The following is an 18,321-nucleotide window of genomic DNA, read 5'->3' as shown; positions in this document are numbered from 1 at the left end:
TACGATGTTTGACACACGTTTCTTGTTTCCCCCCAGGGTTTAATAACAGTTTATGTATGACAACATATGGTATTGAGTAATGGATATATTTGACTATATAATGATCAAAATCTGAACTGCAATGCATACGAATAAAATTTACCGTGTTTCGTTGTTTGACACACGGTTCTTGTTTCCCCCAAGGGTTTAATAAGATTAGGGGCTAGGGTATAGTACGTACACATTAATTACAAATTGTAAAACAATTCGAATAATGCACCAAATTGTAGCGAGTAATGCATATTATTAACTGTATAATGCAAATTATGTGAACTGCAATGCATACGAATAAGATTTACCGTGTTTCGTTGTTTGGCACACGGTTCTTGTTTCCCCCAAGGGTTTAATAAGATTAGTGGCTAGGGTATAGTACGTACACATTAATTACAAATTGTAAAACAATTCGAATAATGCACCAAATTGTAGCGAATAATGCATATTATTGACTGTATAATGCAAATTATGTGAACTGCAATGCATACGAATAAGATTTACCGTGTTTCGTTGTTTGGCACACGGTTCTTGTTTCCCCCGAGGGTTTAATAAGATTAGGGGCTAGGGTATAGTACGCACACATTAATTACAAATTGTAAAACAATTCGAATAATGCACCAAATTGTAGCGAGTAATGCATATTATTGACTGTATAATGCAAATTATGTGAACTGCAATGCATACGAATAAGATGTACCGTGATACGATGCTTGGCACACGTTTCTTGTTTCCCCCAGGGTTTAATAAGATTAGGGGCTAGGGTATAGTACGTACATATAGCAACATCTTGTGTCTTGCACTAGGTCATGTTTTTGTTTTTGTTATTGTTATTGGAACTTTATATCTGTCATAATGCAACGTTTGGTTTTTATTTAAACAAGTCAACTTTGTATCAGTTGTGTTCTGATGAATTATTTTGTTTGTTCCCAATTTTTTTTTCTAGGTCATAATGCAACGTTTTAGTAAAATAATGCACTAAAATGTCTATTGCAGAATTGATATCCGATTTTAATATTCCATGGACCCCTGAATTCTGGCAAAACGATTAAATTAAAAAATTCACTTATTGGAATAAATAATGCAGCCCGTTGATACGTCTTATTCAATACAAAATTTTAAATAATGATAATTTCTTGGTAAATAATGCAACGTTTTAATCAAATAATGCACTAATTTATCTAATGTTGAATTTATATCCAGTTGAAATAAACCATGCACCCCCGAACAACGTTTATATCCACTTTAAATTTATCATGCATACTTCTTATAATGCATAATTAACTGTAAATAATGACGATATAATTACACATAATGCTCAGACTTTGCATATACACAATTATTATCGTAACGAACACTACATTGCAAATAATGACAGTCGATAAAGGAGTAATGCACAGATTGTAAAACACAATGCACAATCTATAATGCTGAATACGGACAATTTACCCAAATCTAAATCATTAGCTAATATCCAAACGCACTTATTAAGTTGCGAAAAAGTACAGTTTTAAATTGAAACATCTATCCGAATATCAGTTTACCCATTAACCAAGATCTCCTTATAGCCGAACCAAAACTCACTCCAAACCACAATTCTCGTCAACTGGAATAACATCGTCAACTGCATCGTCAATGTCTGATCTTAGCCGTTTCTCTGATATGGAACAAACAAAGTAAAACATCAAAACATTATCAATAAATCAGAATAAATAATGCTGCTAGCTTTTTACATATTAATGCATATATCATATGAAATAATGCATAATACAACCTCATAATGCATTAAAAATTACTCATAATGCATTGTCTAAACACAAAAATGCACATGTGTTACACAGAAAATGTATTAAACAATATTAATAATACCACTCATATAATGCACACAATACTACAAAAAAATGCACTATTACTGATTCACAATGCAGTACCAACACAACATAATAAAAAAACTTTCATACTAACTGGGCAGCTATTACAACAAACCCAATACCCTTAGTAATGCATAATTTAGTAAACATAATGCATAAATTATGTTCCATAATGCACAGTCTATACTACTCTTTCCTGAGTTTAGTCACTAAAACACACAACACCCTACATATTGCATAATTTACTGCACATAATGAATACCACTCATCCTGACTGGGTAAATATTAGTACACACCCAATACGCTTAGTAATGCATAATTTAGTAAACATAATGCATAAATCATGTTCAATAATGCACAGTACAAACTAAAAAATGCACATATGTACTATTTACTGATTGTAGTCACTAAAACACACAACACCATACATATTGCATACTTTTCTGCACATAATGACGGTTTCAGTATAGACATAATGCACTAATCAAACCATATAGTATATAAAAGTAACAAATCATCAATCAGATTCCTCTGTAAAAATCTGAGGCAACAAACCAATACAACCAATGACCAATGTTAAAAGCAACATAATGCATACATAATGATACATAATGCACTGTCAGGCCTAAAAAATGCACACGGAATTCTTCCATAATGCATTCTGCAACACACTACCTACTCTACATAATGCACAATTCAAAACATTCAATGAATATCCAACCATATACATAATGCACTAATCCTAATAAACAATACATGTATATACTCTTGAGCACTGGACATCACAATACCCCTAAAATGCTAGTTGTACAGCACGTAATTAAACTAGACATCTAAATAAGGCTATTCGTATTCATACTACTGAAATGCACAACCAACGAGTGCAATTTACCTGCTTCCTGCGATGCTTGCGCGGGGGGACGACCTCTTTTTGTCATTTTTGATCTGGAATAAACCGAAATAAATAAGATACTTGCACCGAGACGTGGTAAACCCAACACAATGTCGTGGACTCATAATCAGAGAAAACCCTAGACGATTACCTGGGTAAAAACGATATCCTAAAGTCTAGGCATACGCTTAGTTGACTGATTTCATAATGCATACCTGCTCGATTTGTTGAATATGGCGTGCAAACACGACAACGTCGGTCGATTTTGTGGCAGCGGTAACTGCGGTGGAGTGGAATCGACGCAAATCGGTGGCGGAGGCTGTGGAATTCGAAATGTGGCGGATGTAAGTAGGGTTGAGAAAGGGGAAGGAGTGGGAGAGTTGAGGAGTCGGCTGGAGTAAATGGGAGAAAACTGAAGAGTGGAAGATTGCAAATCCCGTGACATTCGCACCTCCCAAAACAAAAGGCGGTTCCAATTTAGGGATTTTACTAAATTACCCCCATAATGCACAACGAAAGGAGCTATAATGCAACGCGGAAATAATTAATAAGGATTAACGTGGTCCATTGATTGGATGGATCTAATGGCTATTATTAAGAAGAGAAAAGGATCTTAGAGTGGAAAAGGAGAATAGTGCAACCCTATATATATATATATATATATATATATATATATATATATTCCACTAATTTGACATGAGAATAGACTGTTTTAAGAATATTAATTCATGCGACACTTTTCCACTTCAAAAACATCCGAAAGATGACTCGAAAAAAATAATCTAATTAATTTGATCATAAAGTTGGAAAATGAAATGAACATGTTACATTTAATTTGTATAAAGTTGATAAACGTTATGCTTATATTTTTAGGTAGGCATGTTTCTCGACTCAGTTGTCAATCTTTAGCTATCGTGTTTCACTATCACAATTCACACCAATAAAATTGCTGCTATATTAAGGATTAGTCGATATCTAATAGTTGCATAATCAAAATTCAAAGCTAGGGATGGACCAATCTTAGTTGAACATTTTAGATAATTATAGATATTAACTACTTTCTCTTCCTCCCATTCATGAATCATTATGTAAGTCATTTGGTGATTGGAGCTAAAAAATTGAAAAAATAGTTTGAGTAACAAACAAACTTATGGCATGCATGTATACATTTTATAAAATTAGATGTAAATCGCAAATAAATCAAAACTCGTGAATTACTCAATAATAAATCGTTGTTAGTAGATGAGATTTTAATGGGTTTGGCAGAAGGGGTAGGGAAGGTGTAATTCCAAAATACATTACAATAATACTAATAATAAGGTGCAAGGGCTTTATCAAAGGATTAGGAATAGTAATGAAAGAGATGGGGCCCATCGTAAGCAATAATTATTGGGCCACAATTGGCAAATACTAATTACAATTTGTCGGACAAAACGTCGTTATGACAATCTAACCCTTCATAGTTAGACTGTCAAAATTGTCATTAGCTGTAATGCTATGATCCACCCATTTTTTCATGAAAAAAAATCGTAATCAGTCTTAGTCATTAATATTTTTAGACGTGCAGTGAATAAATTGAGAATATGGAAAATGATTTAATCTTTTTTTGTGTCCACATATATTCATAAAATATAGTAATATTAATGATATATCTCTAACACTGTGTTTATAAGGGAATGGATCCCATGCGGTGGAATTAACTATTTAGGTAGATAGTTCAAATTAATCATAAGCTAAGTTCGGCATGAGGAAATGGCAGTATATTTTAGTACTTGTAAAGAAAATGCTGTTTTCCATATTTCAGAGGATAATCTATGTCATTAATAGATTGCACTATAATAATTTTCAAAATTAATAAGGAATAGATATTGTGATGGTGATCTTGGTATTATTTGACTGTTATTGGGTGAGTTTTTGTTGTGTGTTGTTTGGCCCTTTTTTTTTTTTTACTATGTATCTGCTTGTTTAAGTCTTTTTTTTTTCTTTCGGCCATTCTTTACTCTCTTTCGACTATTGTTGCATGGGTTCAATTACGGTAAGAGTATTTGCAACTGGTTCTTAGTCATCTCCATCTCGTCTTGGCAATACGAGATGGCTAAGAGACCGAGTTGCAAGCAATTGGTCTCTAAAAAATCTCTTGGAGGGAGATATTATCGAGCCAACTCTCCGTGCGACCCCCACACGTGCCGAGTTGGCATTGGCGGTGACGCTCACTCGCCGGCACGCGAATGAGCGTCAAATTTTAATATAATTCTTTTTATAAAAAAATCAGAAAAAATAAAAAAAATAACAAATTTAATAAAAGTTTTCCAATTCCTCAAATATTAAAGTTTTATGACCGTTTTCTTTAAAAAATTATTTTTTTATTATCCAATTATCCTAAACTCTTCTATAAATACCTCATTCATCACATAAATTTTTCTTTATTCCAAAGAAACAATATCTCACTAAATATATTAATTATGTAATTATTATATTTTTTTATAAAATATATGAATATTATTTTTAAAATAATATTCCATCTTAATTTAAATTAAATTTGTTTGGAAAAAAAATAAAAGTGAAATGAAATAGTGTGACCCACGAATAGTTAAGAGATGAGATGAATCGGAGATGGAGGGTTGCAGTGCTATCTCTTTAGGAAGAGATGGAGTAAAAAGTGGTGAGGGGCCATGAATAGTGTGCGATGAGATGAATTAAAGACGGAATGAAGATAAGGTTGCGGATGCTCTAAGAACTTCTATGGTGGTAATAGTTTTTTTGCCATTTTTGTATTGTATTGTATTGTATTGTTAATTTGACTGTTTTGTTAATACTCCATATTTTTTATGATGTAATCTCAACTTTTCATTCTTATGGCTTGAGCATTTCTACTTATTGGAAAAAAATGTGATGCCATTTTTGAAAAAAGACAACTACAACGGAGTATACAAAAATCCAGACATATGAAATTTGGACCCAATTTAGTCATTCATCCGTTTGGTAGTAGTGAAGTCATTTTACTATTTTGGTACATTCTATAATCGTAGAGTCATTTCCTAATCTAGCAAAAAAAACAACACATTTCTTCTTTATTACTTTATTTTCTCTTCATCTCTCAACCCTTTTCATTTCTTAATCGTTTGCCGAAAAGAAACGTCTACAGTACCGTAGAACGGAGCGAGTTATTTACAACAAAAGAAAAAAAACTCATGCGCAGCAAAATTCAAAAATTTTACCTCCAACACAGGGCCTTAAATGACATTTCACACCATCACTTTGTGACAAATTTATTAGTAATTATTCAGAAATTCCCAATTCCATTTCAAAATTCTCAACCGCCGTCAACAAACGTCATTATTTTATTCCACCCCTTGTCTCTATAACTATCTGCAACAGCACACAGACAAAGCCCACCGTCACACACAGTACACACACTGGGAGTTCAAGGAAGCTCTTGATAAAGAAAACCCAGAAGCCAAATTAAGCAAAAAGTTTTCATTTTTATCATACCCGTAAGTAGAATTTCCTACATTTTCAAATCCTTTCTTCTTTACTCTATTCTATGCTTGCACACAAAACTGTACCTATCAATCAAATTTTCGTTTCTATTTTTTTTTCCAGCAGATGAATGTTTGGGTGCTGGAATTTTTCAGTTTTTCCGAAATTTTACCTAATTTATTGATTTTTGAAATTCCGCAATTACGATTATTGAGTTGGTAATGTCATGTTCTGATTTCTTAGAGATGTTCATTGTTTTTATGTGATATTATGCGACAAGTTATGCATTTGGTTTATCATCTGGTACCTTGTTCATCCAAGCTGTATCTTCTCAGTAACTAGAGCTTTGAGTATGATTTGTCACTTTATTTTTAATTCTTAGTGAATTATTTCAAGCTAGGAATGTCATTGGCAAAAATTGAAGTTACCATTTGTCTGGATTTCCATGAAATGGAAGACATTGAATCATCGTTTGTTTAAACAATTGTTCTTGTTTCCTATTCATAAACCGGCTAGCATTGAATTTGAAGTCTGAGTGAATATGATTAGGTTTGTACATTCATCATAAGTAAATATGATCATAGGTTTGTTCCATGTCCTGGTTCTTGTGTGATCGATAGCTCGGATAATTCAGCTAATTCAAGACAAAAAGCATTAACACACCTTACAGGATAAACAAGTTTAATGAAGTGTTATGAATGCCACCGAAAGATGTACTTACTTCTTCTCTATAAAACTGAAATGGCTCTTTTGATTTTATTATTTTGTTGCATAGATTGTCTAAAAATAGTGTGTTTTAAATGTTTCTTTTGTTGCTTGAGATGACGTAGTGGTATATGGCTGTGTAAACCAGTGTAAGGTGAAATCACTATGGAGCAATTGCATATATGTGTGAACTCAATGTACAATACTACTATATGTGAGGCATGGATATAAGTATAAAGACTTGGGGATTTTGCTGACTTTTATGCAATTACATTATACACGGACCTTTAAAATAGTGCTTTTTGTTTATCATCTTAGTGATATGGAGATAGATGGCAGCGATGTTCATATTGACAAGGAGCTCGATGGTGTCATTATATATGCAAATGGTGTCACCAGTGGTTCAGGTTGTGACAATGCCTGCGATCAGGATGTCGCACAGCTGCCTGAGATTATCAACATTGATCCTCAACATGTTGATGTATCCGATGAGAATGGCGACTGTGTGGTGAAGGAATGCAATAGTGTGAAGCCTGAGGAAATAAAACCTTGTCAGCAGGAGAGTTCTGTGGAGAGTGTTGCTGAATCCAAGAGGGGAATTGAGAAGGATGGTGTGAAATTGGAAGGTCATAAAGCAAGAGATCATGATAAGAAGACACAGCCTTGTGGGAGAAAAGTTACCAAGCCCGCTGTTGGGAACTTCAAAACAAAATGCACAGTTCCACAGCCATTTGCTCTGGCAACTGAAAAACGTGCTTTACATGGAGCTCGTCCAAACGGAGCTGAGTGCGACAACACCACTGGTGGAGACAAGCCATCACATATTCGTGTCCCGCTGCAGCCTAGTTCTGTTAAACAGAATATGGTAAATTCCCAGACCAAGTAGAATCTTTATTTGTTTGGAAATGTGATTTGGTTCTTGCTTATATTTTCAACCACTTGTTTGTGAAGTGGTATGCTTTAACTGTAGATGTGATCTGGTATCTTAAGTTTATGTCACACGCTTAATTCTATAACTTGCCATGAGACTAAAAGTTTATTATGATGAGTTCTTTCTTAAATACCGATTAAGGTATTACGATAGTGACTCTTTGAGCATGTGGGTGCAGATAGTCACACCTGTTGTCCAAAAGAAGCCACCGCTGCCCGATAACAAGAAGCTAGTTGATGAAGATAATTGCTCTGTTACCTCATGATATCCTATTCTAGCATAGAGCTATTTATTATTAGTAGTAGTATTATTATTACCACAACATGATATTATTATCATAGTAGTAGTAGTAGGTAGTGTGACTGCTTATATTGATTTGCCTTAACTATCGAAGTACTACTGTGCCAGCAAGAAAGTGTAACATAACAGTTGCCTCAGCCCCAACCTTTAAAAGCAGTGAACGTGCTGAAAGAAGAAGGGAGGTAACGTCTATTGATTGAATTTACTTTGCCCGTGAAGTAGATTGTGTGATTCTGTCGTGTTAATTTAACGATACTTGTCTGTTTTAGTTTTTCACAAAATTGGAGGAAAAACATCAAGCACTGGAAGCAGAGAAAAATCAGTATGAGGCAAGGACTAAGGTATTCACAATTTTGAAATTCTTTGAATTTTTGTGTTGATTCGGACCTAGTCATGACTCTTGAAATGTTTCTTTGTGCTATTTCTCTGGCTTCTTCGATTTTGTAGGAAGAGTCTGAAGCAGCAATCAAGCAACTAAGGAAGAGTTTAAATTTCAAAGCAAGCCCAATGCCGAGCTTTTACCATGACGGACCACCTCCAAAAGTCGAACTGAAAAAGGTACTGCAGTTGTCTAATGAAAGAAAATATATGAGTAGCATTTTCTTATTTATTAGTAGTATTTGTGTTACATCTTAAATTTCACTATTTTACTGTTTTCTGGAAATCAGCCACCTCCAACTCGAGCAAAATCTCCTAAGTTGGGAAGAAGGAAGAGCTTCAGTGACTCAAAAGATTCCGATAGAGGGGCAGAAGAAGGTGGCCATGGTTTTCACATTTTAAGAGACAGGTCCACGAACAGGAAAAGCGGAAGTGATAAACAGAACGGTTGGAAAAGTCGAGAACAAGGAGGGGAGATGGATGAATCGTTTACATCTAACCTGATGGGCGAGAGACACATGGACATTGCTGTTCATTCTTGATGAGCTGCTGTAAGTTATTTAATTATTTAATGTCGAAACCAAATTGATCTATAGAGAGATGAAAACCTTTGTCTTGTGCCTTGTGGATCCAGAACCCGTTCGAGTGGCTTGTTTTTATATTTAATGCGTGAAAGTGTAAATTTCTGTAACTTATTTAGATGCATTTGCAAAAACATTTTCCTGATTATGAATTCCCTTTTCAGTGTTGCAAATCATATCTGAGTTTATAGAGTATGTATGTTTTCTCTGTTTTTGTCTGAGATTAATACTAATGTATTTTGTGTTAAAAAATATTCTTCCACCCAATTCTAATGTATTCAGTGTGATTGGAGAAATTTAATTTTGCATTAACCTCTCTAATAGATCCAAATCATAACAATATGCATAATATTTGGTGGAATACTAAAACTTAACCATGATATCAAATTTTTATTGCAGTCACATAGAGACTTTACTCAATATTTTTGTCATGCATGATAAAAAAAATGAATAATAGTAATTATGTTGTTGAATAATAGTGAAAATGAAAAAGCATGATGATGTAGGAAGTTGTCAAAAGTGTAACTACTTGTCAAAAAGATAGCCCTCATCAGTTGTCATCCTGAGGTATATAAGGCCCCATAACAAATCAAGTGCATGGCCATTTCTACTTGTACTCTCTTCCTCCTCAACTGCTGAGGGGGATGTTGTCTGGTTCGACACCGTTTCAAGCCAAACGACGTCGGACCAGGCTTCATTCCCCCCAGCTGCTCTGCAATACTTGAAGCAATCTTCATCTTGGTTTATTATATGCAGAGTATTCTCATTGTAGTTTGTGTGTTTTTTTTTATATATTGTCATTTGAATAGCAGAAGATTGATTCTTGCAATCTGTCTAGATTTGTATTGGGAGATTATCTCTCCCTCTTGATATGCTAGATTTCTTGATGATTTGGGATCCAAGCTGTTGCATATTGTAATGGTGCAGAGGTATTCAAATAATTCTAAATATAAATATTAAGAGATTTTGGTTTTGGTTTTGGTTTTGGTTTTGGTTTTGGTTTTGGTTCGTGATTACTGAGTTTATTGGTGCAAAAGAAGAAGAACAAGCTATTTTGAGGATGTAAAAATGGTGGATTTCTTAAGAAAGTGTAAAGGTGTTGTGTGTGTGTGTGAAAATGAGAATAAATCTCTGGAAAGAAAGAAAGCAAAAAAAAGGTTTCATCTTTTCAATGTTGATGCTTTCTACACGCTACTTTACTTGCACAGAGCGACAAAGAATATATAGAATTCACAAAATTAATAAAAATAAATTTCTTAATTTTGCATTTCAACAAGAGTTGTAGTGATATATTATTGACTTTGATATAATATCCATGGCATATTGTGCAAGGGCAATTAAAGTTGACTGGGTTATAAATAAACTAAACTTGATGTTCCATTTAAATACTATTGCACACTCTAAGTGATAACTAAAATAAAATCACTATATAGTTTGCTAATAAATTGATTGTGATTAACTCAAATGAAATCGTAAACAGCCTTCGCTTATTTATTAAATATCTTTACTAATATTTGAAGTAGTTGTTAATCAAAGGCCGTGTGACCGTGTCTATGTAATTAATTATACACACGTAACGGTACATGGACCAATTATTTTGTAATTGTGAATCTCATAGTTTAACAGTCAAAAAGGAAAGGGGACAACTTGAGTATGTTGAATGAAAAAAGTAGTCTTAACATTAGTAAAGGGATCGCAATATGGAGAGATTATTTTTTGTCAATATTGAAAATTACATACTAGCTCTTTTTTGGCTACTGCATTTTATGCCTTAATTTGCAGACAAATGGACTCCAAATTTAAGAAAAGAAAATCTAAAATCTATTCCCAATACATCTATCCTCTACTTCTCTCTTTTTTCCATCTCTATCTTTTTTAATCTAAAATATATGAGTAACTTTTTTAACAAGAGCATATATTACGGAGAAATTTATATTATAAAACAAGAATAACTTATATAGTACAAAGTATTTTATATTTGGTCCTTCTAGTATAAAACAATCAATATACAAAATAATTTAGCCCTTTTTTATAAAACAATAAATATAGATTATATACAAAGTATTTTATATTTTAAAATAATTAAAACATATGATAGATCCTTATATATTAATTTACGATTTGTGATTTATGATTTTATAGCCAGAAATAAGAAATACATCCCAAGCAAAGAGTAAGATATGGACAAGGTATGAAACATCCAAAACTAGAGCAATAATCAAATATGTGTAACAATATAGAATACCCTCCTCTCTTAGTTGCATTACTTGTTTCTTAAAGCCTCTTTTTCATACATCTATCGCCTCCCATTACCTCGTCTCGCGGCAATCCTATGCCCTGCTCCCCCAATTACCATCGCTCTCCCAGTCCCAATCACACCGGTTTGTAGCCCGCAAACAACAGCCACCATTCCCCCTATCGCTACCCACCTCCAATCGATTCCACAGCCACCTCTCTGCCTGTGTCCACTCCTGCCAACTCATTTTGCTCTCGTTCATCAGGTTCTTGCTCCTTCATTGCAGGAGATTTTTGTGGTAGTTCTTGCCATGATAGCACACCTGGTTAGTGATAATGACTCTTGCTTTTAGCACTCTGATATGCTCTAAAGCCAGCATGTAGCTTCTTCACAGTTCCCCACATCTCGTGACGAACACCTAGCTTAGCAACGTCTTTTGGGATCCCCATATCTTCATAGTGAACGAGATTGACCTCGCATGCTGATGTCTGGCCATCTTTCCGCTATTGAACTGCATATTTTGCATTTCGTTACAATATATATATATATATATATGAGAGAGAGAGAGAGATCTTAATGCCATATGGAAAGGAATGCTCACCAGGCTTGATAACCCAGCTCGAAAAATAGAGATCAACACGCCTAGGATTGTCAAGCCTTGGCAAAGCTGCATATGGTACTCCCTGCACCCACAGCATTAGCAAATTCATGTTAATTTCCCATAAGAACTTAAGGAGTAATATCATATCCTATATCACATTCTGAAAGCAAAATAGGCAGTGTGGACTACATTTCATGTAGAGTCAAATACCATACCTTTGTCACACAATAGTATGCGTTTCCTTGTTCCCATATTCTCCTACCAATGATATATTCACGATCACTACAGAAGAAAGGGAACTGTATAGGCAGGAAAAATCGATGTCATGAGGTGAAAATCTGTCAAGAAAGCAAAAATTAAAGTATTGAAGTGGCACAGCTGCTTCTGACTAATATACCTTCTTAATCCAGTGCATCATCATCATCCCTGTCTTGGGGCATTCTTCCAGTATATTGACATATACAAGCATAGGATGCCAGTTAGGTCGAAACTCGTCATCCCAGAAAAAATCTCTGACAAGCTCCGGAGTTGCATCCTCAAAAATGGTTTTGCTTCGGTAAATTGTTTGGCCATTCTATGAACAAAACATAGTGACGAATCAGTATTCATATGCTTCACAAGTCCTATGAACAAACTAATTTCCTAATAGTAGATGAAAGACTAAATTGTAACAAGAAACCTAGCAGTAGTTCTCATGTGATTCTAAAACGCTAGGCATAAAGAACATAAAAAGAGTCACCAGTATAAAAGCATTTGACAAAATATTATTGAAATAAGAATGTACTACTATTACTTATAAGATAAAACCAGAAATTCGACATCGTCTTTATTATAATCGATATTTTTAATTTGCTCCATTAGAGAACATAGAGCAGCAGTTTCCCATAACTGATATATAAAACCACCTACTCCTACCGTAGGCTCATGACGCCAAGCTTGGTAATGCATGTTTGTTGTGGAGCGCTCCATCATGCTTTGCCACGCCATGTCTCCATCTTTAACATTAAGAAGCTTTAACAGGCGTTCCAAGTCTTTTTCTGTGACAACATTGGATTCTCCCTCTAGAGCTCCAGTTAGAGAGCTACTGAAGGAGCAAAGTCAATATTGAGCATCATATATTTATAAATAGTTCCACTGATCACATAGAAAGAACATTTGATTTTGAACAGTACATCTACTGGATAACATGTTGCCACTAATCTTACGAATAACTGGTTATGTATTAACAATCATGAAGATTAAATTACAAAAATTCATCAAAAACTCACAGCAGAAAGGTTTTAATAACCTTATGAGAAAGGGTAATACATTAACTACTGGGGAATGCATAAAGAACTTAACTAATCCATCTAAAAATCATTCTCGAAGGCAAAATATCATGTCAAATAATGGAAAATGCAGCTATAACCACCAATTGACTTAATCTCTGTCTCTCTCCACATATTTCATCAATAACCCTATGATAAGATATGAAGGGTAACCAAACATTCTTGGGCAACAATGTTTACGAGATACAACCTTGCAGACTCCATAGATAATCCTAAAGCAGATATTGCTTGCCTATCTAAGCCCAGAGATGAAAGTAAGATAGGAATAATATGTAAGATGTCTTCCACGCTGCTTTATCATTTAAAACAGACTCCTCACTAAGCAATGCATCACACTAGATTCTTGTGTTCCTTGTACAAGTTTCTTGAAAACAACTGCTAAACATAGCACGAGATCTCTTAGAATTGGAAAACACATTTATTAACCACACACGTATATGCATATATCACGGTGATGATTAGTTCTCTTCATCCTGAATCCAATGGCATTCCAACTCTGAAATTCCACTATCATTGTGTGTAATTAGCTTTTACTAACACCTCAATCACTAACCTCACTACAAAAACTACAACTAATTACACGGTTAATTGGAATTTATAGAACATTCCTGAACTGAATATGAATACATTAAATGTATTTTTTTTGTCGAGATCAGGTTCAAATTGAATACAATAAATCCACACACCTACAAAAATAATCAATGTGCAAATATCCGCATAGGAAGTGGATAATAGGTACCTAATATCGCGGCAGCTACCATTATCAACCGACTCCTGAGCAGAGGCGGCCGGCGTCGGAGGCAAATTCGACGCCGACTCCTTTTCCAACTTACGCGTCATTCCACGGGATCTAAACCAGGGGCCGCGGCAAAGCGAGAAGGCGGAGAGCGCCGTGAAGGCGAGCCAGAAGCGGCGCGCGCCGAGGCCCGGCGGCAGGGTCCAAACGTAGCGGAGTTTGGATCGGAGGCCGAGGAAGAGCAATCCGGACCATCTCGGGCGCCACGACAAGCTGATCAACAAGCCGATCATGACCGCCAGCCAAATCGGCACCGCGCAGACGAAGATGTCGACGAACGCCTCCATCAGCGCAGAGCTATTGAAGAATTCCATAGCATTATTGCTCAATCCTGTCCAACCCCCTTCCATTTGTGAAAATTGTCGAAACAACGAGGGATTATCGTTTCACGCAGCCTTCAATGGAGTCAGCTACACATGCACAAACCGAACCGGCCCGGCGGTTAACCGCCGGTTCGGGCCCGCCGGTTCATGAACCGGAACCGGAACCGGAACCGGCGGTTTGAACCGTCCGGAGGGTTGCCGGTTAACACGGGCCGGTTCAGGGTCGGCGAATTGTGAACCGTGAACCGGCGGTTCAAAACCGGCAGTTCGGCGGTTTGAACCGCCAGTTCAACCGAATTTTAAAAAAAAATTATTTATAAAAATTGATTTTTATATTTAAAATCAATTTTTACAAACTAGTGAATACAAGAAATTCGTAATAGCCCATATATATTTGATGGGCTTGAGAATTTATGAAACCATTCTTGGTTGTTTCTCTTTTATAGAGACATCCTTGAATGTTTTATGTTCCACTTTCGATGTGGGACAAAGTCATTCTTGGTTGTCTATTTTATAGAGACATCCTTGAATGTTTTAATTTCGGTTGAACCGCCGGTTCAGGCAAAAAACCGGCGGTTTTGAACCGCCTGGTGAACCGGCGGTTTTTTGAACCGGAACCGGAACCGCCGGGAGATAGGCGGGCCGGTTCAGGTTCAAGCATTTCCTGAACCGTGAACCGCCGGTTCATGAACCGGAACCGGCGGTTCGTGACCCTTGTGCATGCCTAGAGTCAGCTAGCTACATGGGTTAGGTGTGTGTGTGAGAGAGAGAGTCTGCGGTGGATTGAAATCTTTAATTTAAGAGAGCTAATTGCTCTGAAAATGAGATACAGTCTTGCCGGGCGAAAATTACAATGAAAATAAACAAATGAAAATTACATGGAAAAACTGAAACAATTACACGGGAAAATATCTGTGGAAAGCGGTAAGCCGAGTCGAGGAGTCCTCTTTCCGCAAGACGAGATTCGCCCCGGTAGTGCTCTCGGTTTGGCGTGTCGTCCTCAAAGATAAAACGGCTATGTCTCTGAAGTAGCAGCACCGCTAGCAACAGAGCTCCGGCGAACGGGAGTAAGGCGGGCCAGAGCTTCGACAGGAAGATATGCAGAGAGGGAGAGAGCGTGTATGCAGGAATGCTTGTGTATTCTATGTCTAGAATGCAATGGATGCATGCCTATTTATAGGCCAAGTCCACCTACAGGGCATTGATGGAGTCAACAGTCATTATGTGTGCCATGATGGCTTGACCGTAACCGCCGGGGGTTATTGACTGGTGCACTAGCCAGTGGGAGCTGAAGAGACACGGCGCACCTGGACATGCTACACGACGGGATACACCATGGACCGTCGGGGTCCATCGGGGGGTCTATCGGTGACCTTTTGTCTCTCGTTATGCGTCGGGGTCCAGCGGGGACCTTTTGACTCCCGTTGTGAGTCGGGGTCCAGCGGGGACCTTTTATCTCCCGTCATGCGTCGGGGTCCAGCGGGAACCTTTTGTCTCCCGTCATGCGTCGGGGTCCAGCGGGACCATGACGTGGACCAGACCCGTCGGGGATAGCGTGGAGTTTGGGGTGGTCTAAAAAGAACAAGCGGGGCTCGAACCACGCTCAACGACCAGCTCCAAAGAACAGCCCAAAGACCACCCAAAGACCAATTGCCAAGGCACAAGGCACAAGGCACAAGGCACCTGGCACCCGGTGCACGGCGCCCGGGGCACGGGTCACGGTGCGCGGCTCGCAGGCGGGCGGCGGCACGCGTGTACGCGCATGTGGGCTCTGTCACCCGTCTTATTCCACGATAATTATTACACATAATAATTCATCTGATTAAATACTTCATCAAAGAATTCTATCATCCCCGATGTGGGATAATTAACACTTAGTTGATTAATCCCTTAGTCTTTTCACATAGCTCATTTCTAGCTTTATTGTGACCAACTTTAATATATTATTTCTCACTTACCGGGAATCGGATTTGAGAAAATGAATATAATATGGTCATCTACTCGGAACGTAGATCGACGTTATTGAATTTAATTTCACAAAATTAAATGTCTTGTAATATTTATTATTAGTCAAAAATCATTTGACCAAGCACGATTCCAACAATCCCCCACATGAGTGGAAATTGCCAAATGCATATGTATGCAGACACAAGCTCAACCCTCAAGAGGTATGTAAGCATAAGGATAGGTAGTTTTTTGCTTTGAACCATCCATAGTCAACACCATCAGATACACAGGCGGACTAGTAGCGCGATGCTTTGAACTATTTCTCCACGGCGTGCACCGAGACAATGATGTTAACACTTAAACACCTCAACCTCATCCGTTCTCACGTTTTGTGTCCATTTCAGGCCTTGGACACCACTTTGGATTCATAAGTGTATAGTTTGAAGCAGCCCCACTTCACACTTACATAGGTGATTCCTCGTTAAGTATCTTGTCATACTTAGTCTCCTCGAGAACTTCATCTCAACGAGATCCTTTAGGAATCATTAATAGTCATATACTTAACCTCACCACTAGGCAAGTTTTTCAAACACTCTATTGCTCTCTAGGGAATAGATATAGATGAGTGTTTCACACGAACTCTCATAGCTTAGTTTTCCCATTGAACCAAGTTCTTGGGATCTCCAGTCATAATGGTTGGGTTACCACTATGACAATTCTTTAGTTTGTGGATTTCAAACTCATTCCCTCTAGCAATTTATTCATTTGATCACGATTTAACCCTTTGGTTAGCGGATCCGCTAGATTATCCAATGACTTCACGTAGTCAATTGTAATCACCCCTGTTGTGATCAAATGTCTCACGGTATTGTGTCGTCGACGAATGTGTCGAGACTTACCATTGTACAAGCCACTGTTTGCCCTCCCAATAGCGGCTTGGCTATCACAGTGAATTAACACTAGAGGCACGGGCTTTGACCAACATGGAATATTTTCAAGGAAGTTTTTAAGCCATTCGGCTTCTTCCACGGCTTTATCTAAAGCTATGAATTCAGATTCCATGGTGGATCGGGCTATACATGTCTGTTTCGTGGATTTCCACGAGACAGCACCACCCCCAATAGTAAAGACATATCCACTTGTTGAAAGTGAGTCTTTGTTATCGGATATCCAATTTGCATCGCAGTACCCTTCAAGTACCAGGGGGTATCTCGAAAAGTGTAGCCCATGATTTTGAGTATACTTGAGATATCTTAAAACTCTTACAAGAGCTTTCCAATGCTCTTTGCTTGGATTGTTTGTATAACGGCTCAACTTGTTCATGGCGCAAGCAATATCAGGTCGAGTGCAATTAGTAAGATACATAATGCATCCAATGACCCGTGCATAATCTTCTTGTGCAACGGGCTCACCTCTGTTCTTGCTCAAGTGAACATTGAGCTCTATAGGCGTCTTAGCCGGGATGCCATCATAGGCATTGAATCTCTTTAATACTTTCTCAACATAATGAGATTGTGTTAAGGTGATTCCTTCGGATGTTCTTAGAATTTTCATTCCAAGAATTAAATCGGCTAGACCCATATCCTTCATGTCGAAGTTTTTCTTCAACATGACTTTCGTGTCGTTAATCACTTAGGTGTTACTACCCATGATTAACATATCATCAACGTAGAGACACACTATAACGTATCCATTATCAGTGTTCTTAATGTAGACACATTTGTCACATTCGTTGATTTTAAATCCATTTGATAACATCACGTTATCAAATTTCAAGTGCCACTGCAATGGCGCTTGTTTCAATCCATAGAGGGATTTAACCAGCTTGCATACATTTTCCTCTTGTCCAGGTACTACAAAACCTTCAGGTTGTTCCATATAGATTTCATCTTCAAGGTCACCATTTAGAAACGCAGTCTTAA

General features: G+C 37.0%; 1 protein-coding gene and 1 pseudogene across 2 annotated transcripts; one reads left to right on the top strand and one right to left on the bottom strand.

Annotated features, from left to right (window-relative positions):
• The first annotated feature begins 6,139 nt into the window (after nt 1-6,139).
• On the top strand, nt 6,140-9,344 carry LOC121773201 (protein WVD2-like 3). Of its 2 annotated transcripts, none has more exons than XM_042170015.1 (7): nt 6,140-6,287; nt 7,297-7,843; nt 8,088-8,173; nt 8,310-8,391; nt 8,479-8,550; nt 8,657-8,767; nt 8,878-9,344. In XM_042170015.1, the coding sequence occupies exons 2-7, from the start codon at nt 7,301-7,303 to the stop codon at nt 9,127-9,129; spliced, it is 1,146 nt and encodes a 381-aa protein (XP_042025949.1). In that variant the 5' UTR covers nt 6,140-6,287; nt 7,297-7,300; the 3' UTR covers nt 9,130-9,344. The 2 variants fall into 2 exon arrangements, with proteins under 2 accessions (XP_042025949.1, XP_042025948.1); XM_042170014.1 differs by having other exon boundaries at nt 8,307-8,391.
• A 2,078-nt stretch (nt 9,345-11,422) lies between these two features.
• Nucleotides 11,423-14,457, bottom strand: LOC121773949 (annotated as a pseudogene).
• Nucleotides 14,458-18,321: the final 3,864 nt, after the last annotated feature.

Source organism: Salvia splendens, chromosome 17, assembly GCF_004379255.2.
Source record: "Salvia splendens isolate huo1 chromosome 17, SspV2, whole genome shotgun sequence".
In the NCBI taxonomy this organism is placed as follows: domain Eukaryota; kingdom Viridiplantae; phylum Streptophyta; class Magnoliopsida; order Lamiales; family Lamiaceae; genus Salvia; species Salvia splendens.
The sequence above is the reverse complement of the archived record's forward strand: the minus strand, read 5'-3'. Positions and strand labels throughout refer to the sequence as shown.

Coding starts and splice junctions, on each gene's coding strand:
- LOC121773201 (XM_042170014.1), top strand. CDS start 7,301: ATGGAGATAGATGGCAGCGATGTTCATATTGACAAGGAGCTCGATGGT. Junction 7,844..8,087: donor GTTCTGTTAAACAGAATATG/GTAAATTCCCAG, acceptor ATGTGGGTGCAG/ATAGTCACACCTGTTGTCCA. Junction 8,768..8,877: donor CAAAAGTCGAACTGAAAAAG/GTACTGCAGTTG, acceptor TCTGGAAATCAG/CCACCTCCAACTCGAGCAAA.